This window comes from Cervus elaphus, chromosome 26, assembly GCF_910594005.1.
Source record: "Cervus elaphus chromosome 26, mCerEla1.1, whole genome shotgun sequence".
Lineage (NCBI taxonomy): Eukaryota > Metazoa > Chordata > Mammalia > Artiodactyla > Cervidae > Cervus > Cervus elaphus.
The window spans coordinates 42,996,959-43,012,308 of record NC_057840.1 but is presented as its reverse complement, the minus strand read 5'-3'; the positions used below and the strand labels follow the sequence as shown (position 1 = coordinate 43,012,308).

At 51.1% G+C, this 15,350-nt stretch overlaps 1 protein-coding gene across 8 annotated transcripts in view; it reads right to left on the bottom strand.

Annotated features, from left to right (window-relative positions):
• Positions 1 to 1,329: 1,329 nt before the first annotated feature.
• MAP3K4 (mitogen-activated protein kinase kinase kinase 4) overlaps positions 1,330 to 15,350 on the bottom strand; it is a 139,296-nt gene continuing 125,275 nt past the window's right edge. For 6 of the 8 annotated variants that reach the window (XM_043888466.1, XM_043888470.1, XM_043888468.1 and 3 more), the window contains 8 exons: positions 11,951 to 12,142; positions 10,814 to 10,884; positions 10,047 to 10,163; positions 8,978 to 9,137; positions 6,311 to 6,433; positions 5,569 to 5,675; positions 3,692 to 3,871; positions 1,330 to 1,917 (listed from right to left, as the gene is read on the bottom strand). In XM_043888466.1, coding sequence (XP_043744401.1) covers positions 1,897 to 1,917; positions 3,692 to 3,871; positions 5,569 to 5,675; positions 6,311 to 6,433; positions 8,978 to 9,137; positions 10,047 to 10,163; positions 10,814 to 10,884; positions 11,951 to 12,142 — 971 coding nt within the window. In that variant the 3' untranslated portion in view covers positions 1,330 to 1,896. Of the gene's footprint in view, positions 1,918 to 3,691; positions 3,872 to 5,568; positions 5,676 to 6,310; positions 6,434 to 8,977; positions 9,138 to 9,864; positions 9,956 to 10,046; positions 10,164 to 10,813; positions 10,885 to 11,950; positions 12,143 to 15,350 lie in introns of those variants that run through there. The other 2 variants (XM_043888469.1, XM_043888471.1) reach the window with 2 other exon arrangements.

Genomic DNA, 15,350 nt, shown 5'->3' with positions numbered 1-15,350 from the left:
CACGCTGAGAAACCATAATGAGACCCCACTTGACATATACTGGGAGGGCTACTATAAAAGCCAGTGTCACGAGTTGGCGAGGGTTGGGAAAAGCTAGAACCTTCTGTGTTGCTGGTTGGGAATGTAAGTCAACGCAGCCGCACTTTGGCAGTTTGACGGTTTGTTAAAAAACTGAACATGGATTTACCCTATGAGCCAGCAGTTCCACTCTCAACAGAAATGAAAATACAGAGCCACACAAAGACCTGGACGCAAACGTTCGGTGCAGCCTCATTCTTTGCATCCCCAAAAGTGAAAGCAGTCAATGAACAAATAAATCACGTGGTATATCCATGCAATGGAATAAGACTCAGCAGTAAAAAGGAACGGCGTAATTAACACAGTGCCACCACATGTACAAACCTTGGAATCATTGTAAGTAACAGAGGCCAGGCACGCAAGAGCGCAGTCTAAAACTCCACTTATACTCAATGTTTAGAGCAGGTGAACCTACAGAACCAGTAGATGGCTCAGCGGCTGCCTACGGCTGAGGGGCGACTGACTGCAAACGAACATGAGCGTTCTTCTGGAGAAACGGAATTCTTCTCAGCTGGATCATAATGAAGGCTGTACAACTACGTACCTGTGTTAAAAATCACTGCACCGTACGCTTTATGTTACATCAATCATCCCTCCGAGGGTCATTTTAAAGAAATGACATTACAAATGCTTCTGTTACGCCTCCTTTCTCAGGGACATTAATTTCTGTGCTGAGGGGATCAGCGCCCTGGAGGGAAGGTGAACACAGACAGAATGTGCCTCAGCCGGCACTTGCCCAGAGTCAGCTGCTACGTGTCAGGAGTGCTTCAGATACCCGCTAAAAAGATTTCAGGAAGCTTTAAGGTCAATCTTTTAAAAAAATTTAATAGAAAAAAGAAATAAAAGAACACCATCAACAATAGATAGTTTGGGCTATTTTAGAAAACTAACTGCTGAAATATTTACATTCTGAAAAAAGACGCTTTCTTGTCAAGATATTATTCAGCAGTATTTACACTGACCCGGCACCTATACACCTTGATTTAAAAATAAAACTGAGCGCCCAACATGCGATAACAAGGCTTGAACTTGTATCTACTCTGACCTTGCAGTTAACATCCAAAGACTTGAAAGGGCCTCCGACGTCCTTCGTGTTTCGTTTCTCTCCCGCTCTGTGGCGAGGAGACTCTAGACCCTGCAGGCCTGACAGCGCCCCTTCCGTTGAGGGACACGGCAGAGACAAGGGCAGACCTCTGTACAGATAACATGTTGGCTCGGAAGCTGATAACCACTGAGAGACAATATAACAGCTTTCCTAAAATAAACCATTTATTGAAAAAAGAACCTTTTTTCTTAAAATTTCATTAATCGTCCTTTTGCAGAACAAACCTGTGGCTTGCCAACAACAACAAAAAAAGGCAAGGGTTCAGTCAGTGCACTCGACAAAAAAGGAGATTAACAACGAGGCCCGGGACGCCTGCTAACACTGCAACTGCTTCTGGACCTAGAAAGGTCGACGGTATCACACTGATGCCACAGTTCTCCATCGGCGGGACCCGGCGGGCACGGAGGCGGGGTCCGTGTACAGTAGTGACGGCACTTGGCACGCAGCTCCTCTGCCTTGCGGGCACCAGCTCTCGGGGGGCCCCGGGCCACGGACGGGAGCAGCAGGAGGCGGGCGCCAGCTCTGGGGGGGCCCCGGGCCGCGGACGGGAGCAGCAGGAGGCGGACGCCCATCACCGGGCAGCCGGCCGGCTCGGAGGGTCAGAGGGGCCGACGCCGCTCCTCGGCGCGGTCTTCGTGGAAACGTTACATACAGTAGTGATCGCGGGGACTCTCCGAGTACAGGCACTCTGCCAGGCCCCAGACGTGTCCGCTTCACTCTTCATCCGTGCAGACCTGTGAGGAAGGCAGGACAGCGCTGAGCCCCACTCTTGCGTGCCGCGCGCCAGGTTTGCGGGTGAGTCATCACCGGCGCCCCCCGATGCTCCGGCAGTGAGCCTGGCCCAGGGCAGAGGCGTGACCGAGGCAGGGGGATGTCACCGCCAAGCTCCGGCTTTACTTACTACTGACAGCACCTGTCAGGGTGTATCTGTACAAGGTCAAGTCAAGAAAACTTGTTTATATGCCTCATAAACAATAAACACATTTTTATTTAATTACAAACCCCTAGTATCTACACAGTAAACAGAGCTACTGGCTCCTTGATTTCGCTCCCCCAGGAGTGATGTCACCACCCCAGCCTCATCTCCCCTCACCAGGGCCTGTAAGTGTTTTCTCCAGGGTTCCATTCTCCTTCCATTTCTTCTCCAAATACTCTCCCAGCAATATTTCTGTCTCCAAGCCTATCTCCTACCCTTATTTTCTCCTGAGTGCCAGTCCAGACTATTTACACACCCCCAGCAGGTGTCCAAACACACCTTAAACCGCATCTACCAAAGAGAAAACCATCACCCCCGGCCCCAACCCTCAGCCAGTGGCCCTCCTGACCCGTCCTGGTGAGCAGAACCCGATACCTGCTGACGCGAGCAGGGCCTGGCGCCGTCCTGGGCTCCTGCCCCCACGCACCTCCTTCCACACCCATCAGTCACACACTCACGGCCCCCCTTAACCTCTCAGCTCAGTTCAGTCACTCAGTCGTGTCCGACTCTTTGAGACTGCACGAACCGCAGCACACCAGGCCTCCCTGTCCATCACCAACTCCCGGAGTTTACTCAAACTCATGCCCATCGAGTCGGTGATGCCATCCAGCCATCTCATCCTCTGTCACCCCTCCTCCTCCTGCCCGCAATCCCTCCCAGCATCAGGGTCTTTTCCGATGAGTCGGCTCTTCACATCAGGTGGCCAAAGTATTGGAGTTTCAGCTTCAACATCAGTCCTTGCAATGAACACCCAGGACTGATCTCCTTTAGGAGGGACTGTGTAGCTGATCCATCACCCCTGACCTCCCTTCGCAGCCTACTGGCCGTGTCAGCAGCTTCCTAACTGATCTCCTGCCGCCACAACAATCGTGTCGTGCTTTCCAATAAAACTGACGTCCCTCTCTCGGTTCCTGTCTACTTTCCGGCGCCATCGATGGCCACCATCCTCACCCTGTGCCCCGACAGCTCTCTCTGACACCCGGCTTCGCCCTCTCGGGAGCCAGGCTCCCTTCCACTCTGTCCCCCGGACTCCTGCCTCCGCTCCCCGAGCTGGCTAATCCCTCCCCAACGGCTCTGGCATCTCACTCTGAAGGAGCTGGGGTCACCTGATGGGATGAAAGTCCTCTCTTCGGTGATGCTACAACGTGGCACACGTTCCACCATCACGGCTCTAACACGACCCTCGGTCGGTACTCGGTCCGTCCCTGCTCCCTCGGTAGAGACTGGCTGCTACCAACCCTGCACTCACGCAGACTGCATACTCTGAAGGGAAACTGTCTCACCCCGTCCCCCTGAAAATCCCATTTAACGGTCCCAAGCGCCCCTCAGAGCACCAACATGGGTCAAGGAGAACTGCAATGAACATCTGCCAAAGGAAAAAAGAAAAAAAATACAAAATTCCCTGCACCGTACATTTTAGCTCCTTTCCATTTCAGGTATATATATATTTCCGTTTCTATTTAAGCTTCCAAATTTCATTAAAGTGTTAGATGCGAACAGAACACAAACATTTATACAGCATGCTGCCAAACCTTGACGAAGGCATGGTCGAGGAGCTGGCTGGCCGTCCACCGCATCCTGGGCTCGCTCTCCAGGCAGTGAGAAAGGAAGTCCTTCCCTTCGGGGCTCAATCGTTCAGGGATCGGCGGCTTGTGCCCCATTCCCACTTTGTACATAATCTGGAAGTTGTGTTCGTATTCATGCCAAGGTCTCTAAAAACAGGAAAAAAATCAGGCGTCGACACTACATGACCATAAAGAAAACGCAGCTGCCCCATCTCTTTTTAGGCCTCTCAGTATCGATAGGTACCAAGGCCGGCAAACTTTTACATAAGCTTGCAAGCCAGGCGGTCTCTGTCACAACTATTCAATTTTCCCATTGCAACATAAAAGCAGGCTTAGGTACAATGTATAAACGAATGAGTGTGGCCGTGTGCCAATAAAACTTTATTTACAAAATCAGGCGGTGGGCACAGTCTGCCTACCGTGAGGTGTCCTACTGTCCAGCATTACCTAGATGTCATCATCATGTAACACATAAAATAATATAAAAATGTCAATAAAACAAAGCCCCACAGTTATCTTACTAGGATGTTTAGTATGCTACCTTGTTCAATAATCAACATTAAATTCTACTAGTGCCAAGCTTATTTTATTACAATTACAGGGCAATGAGATTCATGGGGGAAAGAACTAAGTTTGCATAGCCTCCCAATTTATGCACCATTGTTTAGCTATTGAGATGTATATTCTTCAGTGTGAGAACTCGCTTTTTTTCCAATGTATGACTTGATTGAAATAACAGGTACCATGGGCATCTATGTTAATGCTAACAGAAATACTACTAGCTAATATTTATTAAGCACTTATCCTCAGCAGCTGCAAGTCGAGCCTATAGTAATTTAATTTCCTGCTAATATTACGTGAGAGGTTTGTAACCGTCTTGCTTTATAGCTAATGCTGTAACCCCCCTGCCAAACACACGACCTTTGCGCATTTGTGTGCTGTACAGCTGCTCGTCAGCAGTATCTACACCAGACCAATTCTGAGGATTTTCAGATCTTACGTCGCACGGGACAGTTTCACTGCCCTTAAAACCGATACGCTCTGTCTGTCCTTCCTTCCGTCTCTCAGTGCTAAGTCGCTCAGCCGTGTCCGACTCTTTGTGACCCCATGGACTGTAGCCCGCCAGGCTCCTCTGTCCATGGGATTCTCCAGGCAAGAATCCTGGAGTGGGTTGCCATGCCCTCTTCCAGGGAATCTTCCCGACCCGGGATCGAACCTGCCACTCTAGCACCGGGAGGCAGGCTCTCTACCACGAACGCCACCTGGGAAGCCCCGGCAACCACTGATCTTCTCTGACTTGCCTGTTCTGCCTCTTCCAGAATGCCAGAAGGTTGAGAATCATACAGGATGTGGTGTTTTCAGACTGGCTTCATTCACTCAGCAATAAACACGCTTCTTCAGGTTTCTCCCTGTCGTTTCATGGCCAATTTCTTTCTGTCACTGCATAATATTCCATTGTGTGGCTTACCACAGTTTATCCATTTGAAAGATTGTTGGCTGCTTCCGAGCGGTGGCAATTATGAATAAAACAGATACAGGCATTCACGTGCCAGTCTGTGTGTGGACAGAAGGTTTCAACGTCTGTTTCTTCTCGTATCTGCTTACTTTTCTGTTTTAATTGGAGTTTCATGCTTTCTCTTTTCCTCAGAGGAGTCCCCGAGTCATGCATCTGATAAATATTTGGCTCCTAGTCTGTCACTTGTTTTAACTTACCGTATCTTCTGACAGGTCATGGTCTCTATTTGGCAGGAAACATGTCCCCAGTATTCATAATGGGGGTGAAGCCACAATGATTGCTGTGTTAATGCAAAGTGCCCCCCCCCCCCGGCACGGGCTCTGCTCACCTTGCCAGTCACCATCTCTATGACAACACATCCCAGGCTCCAGACGTCAGCTGCACGCCCGTGGCCTTCTCCTTTGGCGCGAGTGATGACTTCTGGAGCCATGTACGCTTTAAAAGCCATAGATACAACGAGAGGAACGGGTTACAAATACCGCATCATGAATTAACAGACCAAGTAATACATTAATCCTATCTAATATTCCACAGAGAAGCAGCAACTGATTTGTTCAGGGGAAACTTTCTCTCAATTACATAATAAAAAATATCAAGCCTTGAAAATAAATATCTCAAAATAATTTCTTGAATGGATATTTTAGGAGCCAAATTAATCTTCTAAAAGACAATTCTGAATGTGCAAATATTCAGATAAATTCTATTTGCGACGAAAAATATGAAATTTAACCTGCAAAAGAGAATGTGAAGTTTTATGACATGTTTCTAAATGATCAGAACAAATAATCACCATTTAAACATAATGCTGTTTTGACTAGAATAGTTTTAATAAACCCAGTGTGAAACACAAGGCTTTTCTGGGAAGGGAATGAGGCTTTTCTTCCCTCCTGTAAGTTTAAGGGAGAAATGTGACTTCCCAGTATGATGAGCGCTTTCGGGCGTGGCTCCTCCCCGCCTGGCGAGAAGTCCGGAGCGCTCTCCACGTCTGCGGACCAGGAGGACGGCAGAGAGGCAGGGTCCCGGCACGCTTGAGGGAGCCCCAGGGCAGAGCCGAACCTCGCCAGACCCACCTGCTGTCCCCAGCGTGCTGTTCACTTCCCCAGGCATGGTCTGCGCGTTGTTCTTAAGCTTTACTGAGCATCCGAAATCCCCCAGCTTGATTAGTCCAGACGAGGTCAGGAAGATGTTGGCACCTAACAAGAAATGAGCAGCGGTGAGCCTCTGAAACACAACGCAGGCGTTTTGAAGCTTATGTAGTAACCTCAACTATCGGAACTTGGTTCGTAACATTATAAAGATTTATGAAACTTTACTTGCAAAGTGTTATCATTAGAAAGATTTTAAGCCTCATTCACAAATGGTAATACAAAGTAAAGAAAATTTAAAATCAACGCAGACAGCTTTGACACATTCTGAACTGAAACACACACATAAATTCCAACATTAAAAACCCAGGGAGAGGGACTTCCCGAGTGGTGCAGTGGGTAAGAATCCACCTGCCGTGAGGGGACGTGGGTACGATCCCTGGTCTGGGAAGATTCCACCTGCCGCAGGGCAGCGGAGCCCACTCCCCACAACTACCAAGCCCGAGTGTTGCAACTGCTCAAGTCCGTGCGCCTGGAGCCCGTGCTCTGCAGAGAGCACACATCCAGGAGAAGCCCGCGCCCCGCAGGGGCGGGCAGCCCCCGCTCAGCACAGCCAGAGAAAGTCCGCGTGCAGCTACGAGGACCCACTGTGGCCAAAAATAAAGTGATTATTTCAAAACCCAGGGAGATACTTAAAAGAGAAATTACCTATAAACACAAATGCCTGTGGCAGCAGTTCTGAAGGCGAGAGCTTGTGTACAATCAGCAGTGGGCGTAGCAGGAAGCAAGTGTAACCAAGGCCTAACTCACACACACACACACACACTCTCACTCTCTCACACACACACACACACTCTCTCTCTCACACACACACACACACTCTCTCTCTCTCTCTCTCACACACTCTCTCTCTCTGCTGGTCTGCAGAGCTGCATTCGAAGCCGCCATCAGACTGAGTCCAGGCTGATGGAAAGAATGTTCTGCACGTGTCTCCGATCTCAGGAGCAGCGCACACACCTGGCTCGCACTCCAGTTGGAGCCTGGGGTCACCGCCCAACTCCTGGGGTCACCGTCCATCTCCTGGGGTCACTGCCCATCTCCTGGGGTCACTGCCCATCTCCTGGGGTCACCGCCCATCCCCTGGGGTCACCGCCCATCCCCTGGGGTCACTGCCCATCTCCTGGGGTCACCGCTCATCTCCTGGGGTGGCCCCGCCTCCTGCAGGCTACAAGGCCTGAACCCCTCCAACCGAGCCACACGGTTCAGCCTTCTGTCCAAGGTACCTCCTTCCAAAAGCCACACAGAGCCCTCACGTTAGACAGCCAGCCGCACGACGAGCTGCTGACCCTCCCTGCTGCCGGGGCAGGCGGTCCCCGCGGAGCACACCGCGCTAACGCATCGTTCTGGAGCTGGCTCACAGGCCCACTCTCAGCCACACTGAGCTCTAGAGATTACCACACGGACGCACATGGACGGACATGACTCAAGGACTCTGAGGGGTTCTCTTTATGGCCACGGCCAACGACGCGAAGGCACCGCTTCCTGAGTGTGGTGTGTGTGTCAGAACAACTGGAAACGGGCTACGCCATGGCCTCACCCAGAGCCGGTGAAGCAAATGCCCAGACAACAAAGCACGTGGTGGAGGGGCGGCGGGGACTGGGGTGTGCCGGGCGTGCAGGAGCCGTTACAGAGCGTGGGCAGTGCTTCCACCAGAGCAGCAGGCCGCGGGGCGGCCCAGCCCCACAGGGGCTGACGCTGGCCGCAAGTCCAGCCGTCTACAGTGAACCCGTGCAGGCTGGCCTCAGGTTAAGGGCGAGAATGAAATCCTTCCGTCTGGGGTCAGTTAGAGAGCAACCTCGTTTGTCACTCTCATCATCCCCGAGACTCCCAGGTGCAGAGGTCATGGGCACGGTGTGGGTCAGGCAAACACAGAGGGCAGTTCTGGGATAAGCGTGGCTGCTCCCCTCACATGAGAAGGGCCAGCGCTTTCCCTCAGTCTGGGTGACGAAGACGACCTCGAGCAGGACTCTCCACTGGAGGACGGTGGTGTAAATAAACCCTGAACTCAAAGTGTTCGTCGCTAGGTCATGTCCCAGTGTGCGACCCCATGGACTGTAGCCCGCCAGGCTCCTCTGTCCACGGGAGTCTCCAGGCAAGAACACGGGAGTGGGCTGCCATTCTCTTCTCCAGGGGATCTTCCCTGCCCAGGGATCGAACCCGGGTCTCCTGCGTGGCAGGCGGATTCTCTGTCATGAGCCACCAGAGAAACTGTCCTCTCCCCAAACTCAGCTGCAAATCATAACTTACACCAGCATTCCCGATTCACCGTCCCTTTACATGTTCACAACGTTCACATTCAAACGCAGGAGGGAAAGAAAGGATGTTCTGCTCACAGTGTCCAGTAACTACTCAGGGTAGGCCTACAGAGCAGATTTCATTTCGGGGCACAGATCTGGCTAAGCGTAGTGCTGAGCAGGAAGAGCGGAGCTGCGTGCTCCTAGAAGGGGATGTATGTCCCGTGCAGTTTCCCCATGCCGGGCTCTTTACAAAAGAATATTCAAAGGAAAGCTGTGTCTTTCTGGAGAAGGGAGGGCAGCCACCCTGTGCCAGGCACGGCTGACACCCTCGCGGGCAGGGGAGTGTGAGGATCACCTTTAATGTCACGGTGAACGATGCCATGCTCGTGGAGGACGTTGATGGCCACGGTGATCTGCTTAGAATATAGCCTGATGACGTGCTCCTGGAGTCCCAGCCTTGACACCTCTTCCAGGGTGCCCTCATCACAGTACTCCATGAAGATGTACATCTCCTCCTGCGGGAGGAACCATACACGGCCCCATGTCTACCTGGACGCTGAGTGAAGAGCCTGGAACGCTCCACTGGCCACGCCCCCGAGGACTCCTCCTTCTAAGGGTCAGCTACACTGTCATCCTGAAGTCTGAATTCGTCTCAAAATGGTCACTTCTAACTCCTCTATAAAGAGCGGTGTCTCTGCCTGCCTCCTCTGTCTGGAATTATACAGCTCGTTGGGATAAGAGCATCGTTGAATCACAGGTGATAAATGTCTGTAATCCTTTGAAATTCAGTCTGCTATATAATCTCAGACAGGGACCAACAGGACTGTCCTATATATTATTAAGTACTGAAACACATCCTTTTCAGATACGAATTCATCCGTGAAAAACATTAAAAATCGCCAGTATCCAACGTCCCCAGAAGCTCTTATTCCACCAAGGTGATCCTTGGTGATCCTCCAGGTGACCCTCTTTCCCTCCAAGTGTTTATTGCTAAACACTCGGGGGAAAATAAGCTGAGAGGTCTTCGCTTTCTCTCATTTTACAATGGTTCTTTAAACACAAACAAAAGGGAAAAAAAAATTACTGAATAGTGTGTTCAACAGTGGCTCGGCAAAAAACAGAAGGGGAGAAAAAAAAAGCAACCAACAGCAGTGTCGGGGGGCACTAGAGGAATCTTCTGATTGGCAGGATGGGTTTCAGTGCTTTATAATGTTGGGTTAATGACTACGGTCTACAACTTACATTTCAGGAAGGACTCCTCTAGTTTCAGAGAGAAGGCAGAAATGGTGTAACTCATGGAGATTTCCTGAGAATTAGGCAAAGTTACTGTGCTCTGAAATGAGAAGACCTGTGATGTAGGACAGGACTCCATCTGCACCCTCACTGACCGCTCACACCGCACAGTGTGATCAAAGTTGGCTTACTCTATGTAGCTCCACACCAAAATACCGAACCAGATTGGGGTGCTTGATGCCTTCAAAGATTTTCAGCTCGTCTGCAGTTTCCTTGATGGTTTTATGGTCGTTGGGTTGAAATCGAATCTGGAAAAGGAAACCGGCTGGTTACTGTTGGCACTGGTACAGACTAGAAACGCGCCCACCTGACTTCCGGGCGGGCTGGCTTCCCCCGCTGATGAGTAAGGCGTGCCTGCTTCAGCGTGTGCCCAGACAGCAGCCCGTGGGATCCCCTTCGTGACTGCAGCCTGAATTAGCCGAAACATGGGACCGCCAGGAAGCAAGCACAGGTGTTTAAGTTTTGGGTGAGACAGAAGGATGAGAGAAGATTCTGCTCTCACCAAGCTCACGACCACATAGGCACGGCCTGAGGTGCCCCGTGGTGAGGATGAGGAGATGCTGCGGGGGTTAAGGGGGGGGCTGCATGTGTCCGGCGCCCCACGGCCCTGGGTGTCTCCCAGGGGGCCTTCCTCAGGCGTTCCCCCTCCTGCCATCCTACCTCCAGCAGCTAACAGGCTGCTCATTTCTGAACCTTATCACAAATGTCCCCCAAGCCCCCTGACCAAGCCCCCCATGGTCCCAAAGGTGTAAATGCCTAGACTGTGGGAAACATCAGCGTTTCAGACGTCTGAAATGTCAGTGCACCGCGGGAGCACTTGGGCCAGCCCTGACCTTGTCAACACAAGTCTCATTTCCAAGTCTCCAGCACACAGAGGCCCCAGGGGCCAGGCACCCACCTCCTTCATGGCCATCAGCTCGCCGGTGTCAACGTTGATGCAGGTGTACACCTTCCCGTACTGCCCTTCCCCTGTGAACAGGGACAGACATGCTGCTCTCAGCCACCAAAGCCGGGCCACTCTAACTCATTCAAACGTAATGTCTTCCCATCCCGACTCTACATTCAGATATCTAGAATCGTGCTTACCACAGTCTACTATTGCAAGATCCAAACTATTTCTGAATATTCCCTGATAACCTAAGTCTCGGGCAATCTTTTCACTATGTCTTACCTGTAAATAGAATAGAACTGACTGGCAAACCCCAGAAGAGGCATGAAGGTGAGCTCTGAGCCCTCTGGAGCACACTCCGGAGCCCCTTATGGCCCTGGAGGAGGTCTGGGCCGGGGTGCAGGGGGCATGGCTGGGATAAGCCTGCTGCCACCTTAATGGACCTCCCTGCTGTCCGTCCAGGCGTGTGGGAGGTTAGTGGGGTATTCTACTAAGACACCTTCTGAAACATTAAACTAAGGGGATACAGATATATGGCTACATAAGACTGATACTGAGAATTCATACCATTTATAAAGGATCTGATTCTGTTCAAAGTCTTCTGTCCTGACAGCTCTACGAGAACTTCCTGAGGCTCAGAGTCCTATATTACAATTGTGTTTGCTTCTCCAGACCTAAATGCTCAACAGATAAATGCATTTGAAAGGGGGAAAAGTCTGAAACATAATCAGCTCCTTCTCCACACAATCTATCACTAGTTAACAGGAAATTAATGTTTTTGAAGACACTGTCCCACTGGCATTTGTATTCAGTCTTGCTTCATTAAGGATGGTGTGGGAATAAGATGGAAAGAATATAAACTAGAACAAAAGGGCAGGATTTACGGAGTTCTCCACTGGCAACTTCTGGAGTTATCAAGCAGAACCATGCCATCTAATGAATCATTTAAAAATCTCTTTTACATTGTTCTTAGAACATATCTTGCAAGTGAAACCAAAAAATCAGAACCTTGTGCAGAAGAGAGGATGTGTATTTGCCACGCCTGTAAGAGAAAAAGACCAGCCACGGGAGCCTTTACCTCGAGAAGTGTGACTTGTTAATTTCTGACAGGGACCATCTTTGTGTCCTGCTCTTCAGTTTTCTTACCGATTTTGTTTCCTCTTTGCCACTTAAACGTCACCTTCCTCAAGCCAACGTGCATGACGTTGTCGTAAGACTTGGGGGTGTCACAGACTTGACCAATGATGTTTCTTCTCCTCATTTCTTGATACCGCTTTTCTTCAAACAGTCGGACTGACTTCTGAATGGCTTCTATGGGTCCTTGCTTAGAAGCGGTATCTGCAAGAAGTATAAACTCAGTCACCCCAACAACCATAATTAGGTCGACTTTTAGCAAATAATCATAAAAACAGAGCAACAGACATTAGCACTCCATCAAGCATCACCTATTCAGCTACACAGCACCTGAATTAAAGTCCCCAAAACCTACCATCTTCAGAGCATACAATGCACAATAGGGAAGTACACGTACAGAACAGAAGCTACTCAGACAGAATGAACTGTTTCCTCTCCCAAGGCTGGTCAGACTCTGCAGTCACCACCTGCCGGCCTCTAGTCTCTCTAGTCCACCTGCTCTCACTGCTCAGAATTTTCTTATTGTTCAGCCGCTCAGTCGTGTCTGGCTCTTTGCGACCCCAAGGACTGTAGCCTGCCAGGCTCCTCTGTCTGTGGGATTTCGCAGGCGAGAATACTGGAGTGGGTTGCAGCTTTCTTCTCCAGGGGATCTTCCCCACCGAGGGATCAAACTCGTGTGTCCTGCGTCTCCTGCACTGTGGGCAGATTCTTTACCACTGAACCACAAGAGAGTCCCCCAGAATTCTCTTACTCAAACGTAAAATCTGATCATATTGTTTACGCACATAATTTATTTCATGGTTCATCCCAACTTGCTGACCAACAGTCCAAGGCCATCACGCAGGGTCTTTCCAGGTTCCCTTCTCCCGGCCACTGCCCCTGGCCCCATTGCAGTCTCCAAACCAGCCTGACTGAAGAGCCTCCATGGACCACACCACATAGCACCTCGCTCCTGGCCCATCCACCGCGGTCTCTGGACCAGCCTGACTGCAGAGCCTCCATGGACCACACCACACGGCGCCTCGCTCCTGGCCCATCCACCGCGGTCTCTGGACCAGCCTGACTGCAGAGCCTCCATGGACCACACCACACGGCGCCTCGCTCCTGGCCCATCCACCGCGGTCTCTGGACCAGCCTGACTGCAGAGCTTCATGGACCACACCACATGGCGCCTCGCTCCTGGCCCATCCACCGCGGTCTCTGGACCAGCCTGACTGCAGAGCTTCATGGACCACACCACACGGCGCCTCGCTCCTGGCCCATCCACCGCGGTCTCTGGACCAGCCTGACTGCAGAGCTTCATGGACCACACCACATGGCGCCTCACTCCTGGCCCATCCACCGCGGTCTCCGGACCAGCCTGACTGCAGAGCCTCCATGGACCACACCACACGGCGCCTCGCTCCTGGCCCATGCTCACGCCGCCCTGTCTTCCAGCTGTCAGAGCTTACTCCCCTCCAGGAAGCTGTCTCTGCTCTCTGCTGGGAAGGGAGTAAAGCTTTCCTTTCTCTAGAGTCAGAATGGCTGGAACAAAACCCAGGCTTAACCTTTTTCTAGGCGTTTGAAAGTCGGCAAGTTAATTACCTTCTTTAGACATCAGATCGCAAAACAAGAATACCTCATTCAGAGATACTATGAGAACTTAATGAAATCACACACATAAAGCAATTAGCCCAGGGCCTGGAACGTGAAAATACTGGGTAAATTTTAGCTTTTGTTATTATCGCTCTTTATTTTTCCATCTAGCCATCTCTATTTCTCCAACTTATTTTATCATGATTTATAGAAAAAAGTATCTTTTACATAGATATCTAAAACAACTGTTTCATGAAACACTATTACCACTATTACTCTTTCTACATGTGACTGGGATTCCATTCAATTTGTGTGTGTGTGTGTGTGTGTGTGTGCACGTGTGCGCGCACGCTGATTTTACGACAACCCACTAATGGGTCACAATCCATAATGTGAAAAGCTCCTGGCTGCCACAGTTCTCACATGCAGGACCCTAAGGAGGCATCTAAGAGCCTGAATGTTCTGTCAAAGAGATCACTGAGGACTGGGACGACTGAAAGGTTACTCTGAGAAGAGAAATTCCCAGAGACTTACAAGGTTCCAATTACAGCGTCTGACTACAATCATTTCCTAAAAACGGGGATCCCTGTTTCCCTCACATCACTGCATGACACGTCACGTCTACTTGGCACTGACCAAGGTTGCACGGCTGTCGGGCCGTGGGCTCCATTGTTAAATGCTTCTGGGAAACAGTCTTTTCTTTTACAGTAAACATTTCTCAAGATTTCCTAGTCTTTTAAGATGTCTGTGCAGACTCTAACTCTCCCAAGAGTTCCCAAGTTTACTTGACCACAAAGTATTTGTTTTGAAAATTATCACAAAGACCTGTATCCGTGGGAACCACAGATGACGTGCGAGGCCCTGGGGAGAACCCCTCCCTGTCACTGGGCTCGAGCTGACAAACGCCCCCCCGACCCCCCAAACCCTACACATGCCTCACCTGCCCAGCCTGGAGAATGCGGCTTCACAGCTGCTCCCGCCTCCTGAGCGCCCCTTGGGGCCACTCCCCACCTCCCCCGCGACCCAGGCCCGCCCCCTACTCCCTGGACACAGAAGGCTTGCCCGCTGCAGAGGCCCAGGGGCTGCCGCGGGCTGCACGCGGGCCTGGACCACCGAGCCCACCGCTGAGGACTGGCCGTGCCGAGGCCTCCCTGCACCCTTGCAGCCCCATCTCCACCTCCACCCGCGCTCGCCGGGCTGGGCTGGCGGGTCTGGTCTTCAGTCACCGGGCCTCCAGACATGTTTCTCTTTCTGTACTTTCCCTCCTGGCTGGACACAGACCTCCTTCCTTCAGGGGCCAGCCCAAGCCTCGGCCCTCCCTGAAGCCCCCCGTGACTGCTCCAGGCCCGGTGACTACCCTCCTGCTTGGTCGCACCCGTTCCGGAGGGGCGCTGTGGGGGCAAGCGTGGTGACCTCGGCCCAATGTCTGGCCTCTCAGAAACTCGGATCATTTACGAAAAGAGAACAGGATCTGTTCTGCCTAGGTTATGGCTCAAGACTGTTGTGCCGAAGAATACGTGAAAGCATTTTGTGCTAGACCAGGGCCTTTTCTGCTATTTATTCTTCTGGTTCATACGGACTGATCACCTGCTGTGCATGACAAATGCTTTCTCTTAGCTTCTTAGCATAATAAGTAAGTGGTTATTCGTTTCACAAGTATTTTTTATATTCCTACCATGTACAAAGGGCTTCCCAGGTGGCGTTAGTGGTAAAGAACCCACCGGCCAGTGCTGGAGACATTAAGAGACGTGGGTTCAATCCCTGGATCAGGAAGATCCCCTGGAGGAAGGCATGGCAACCCACTCCAGTATTCTGGCCTGGAGAATCCCATGGACAG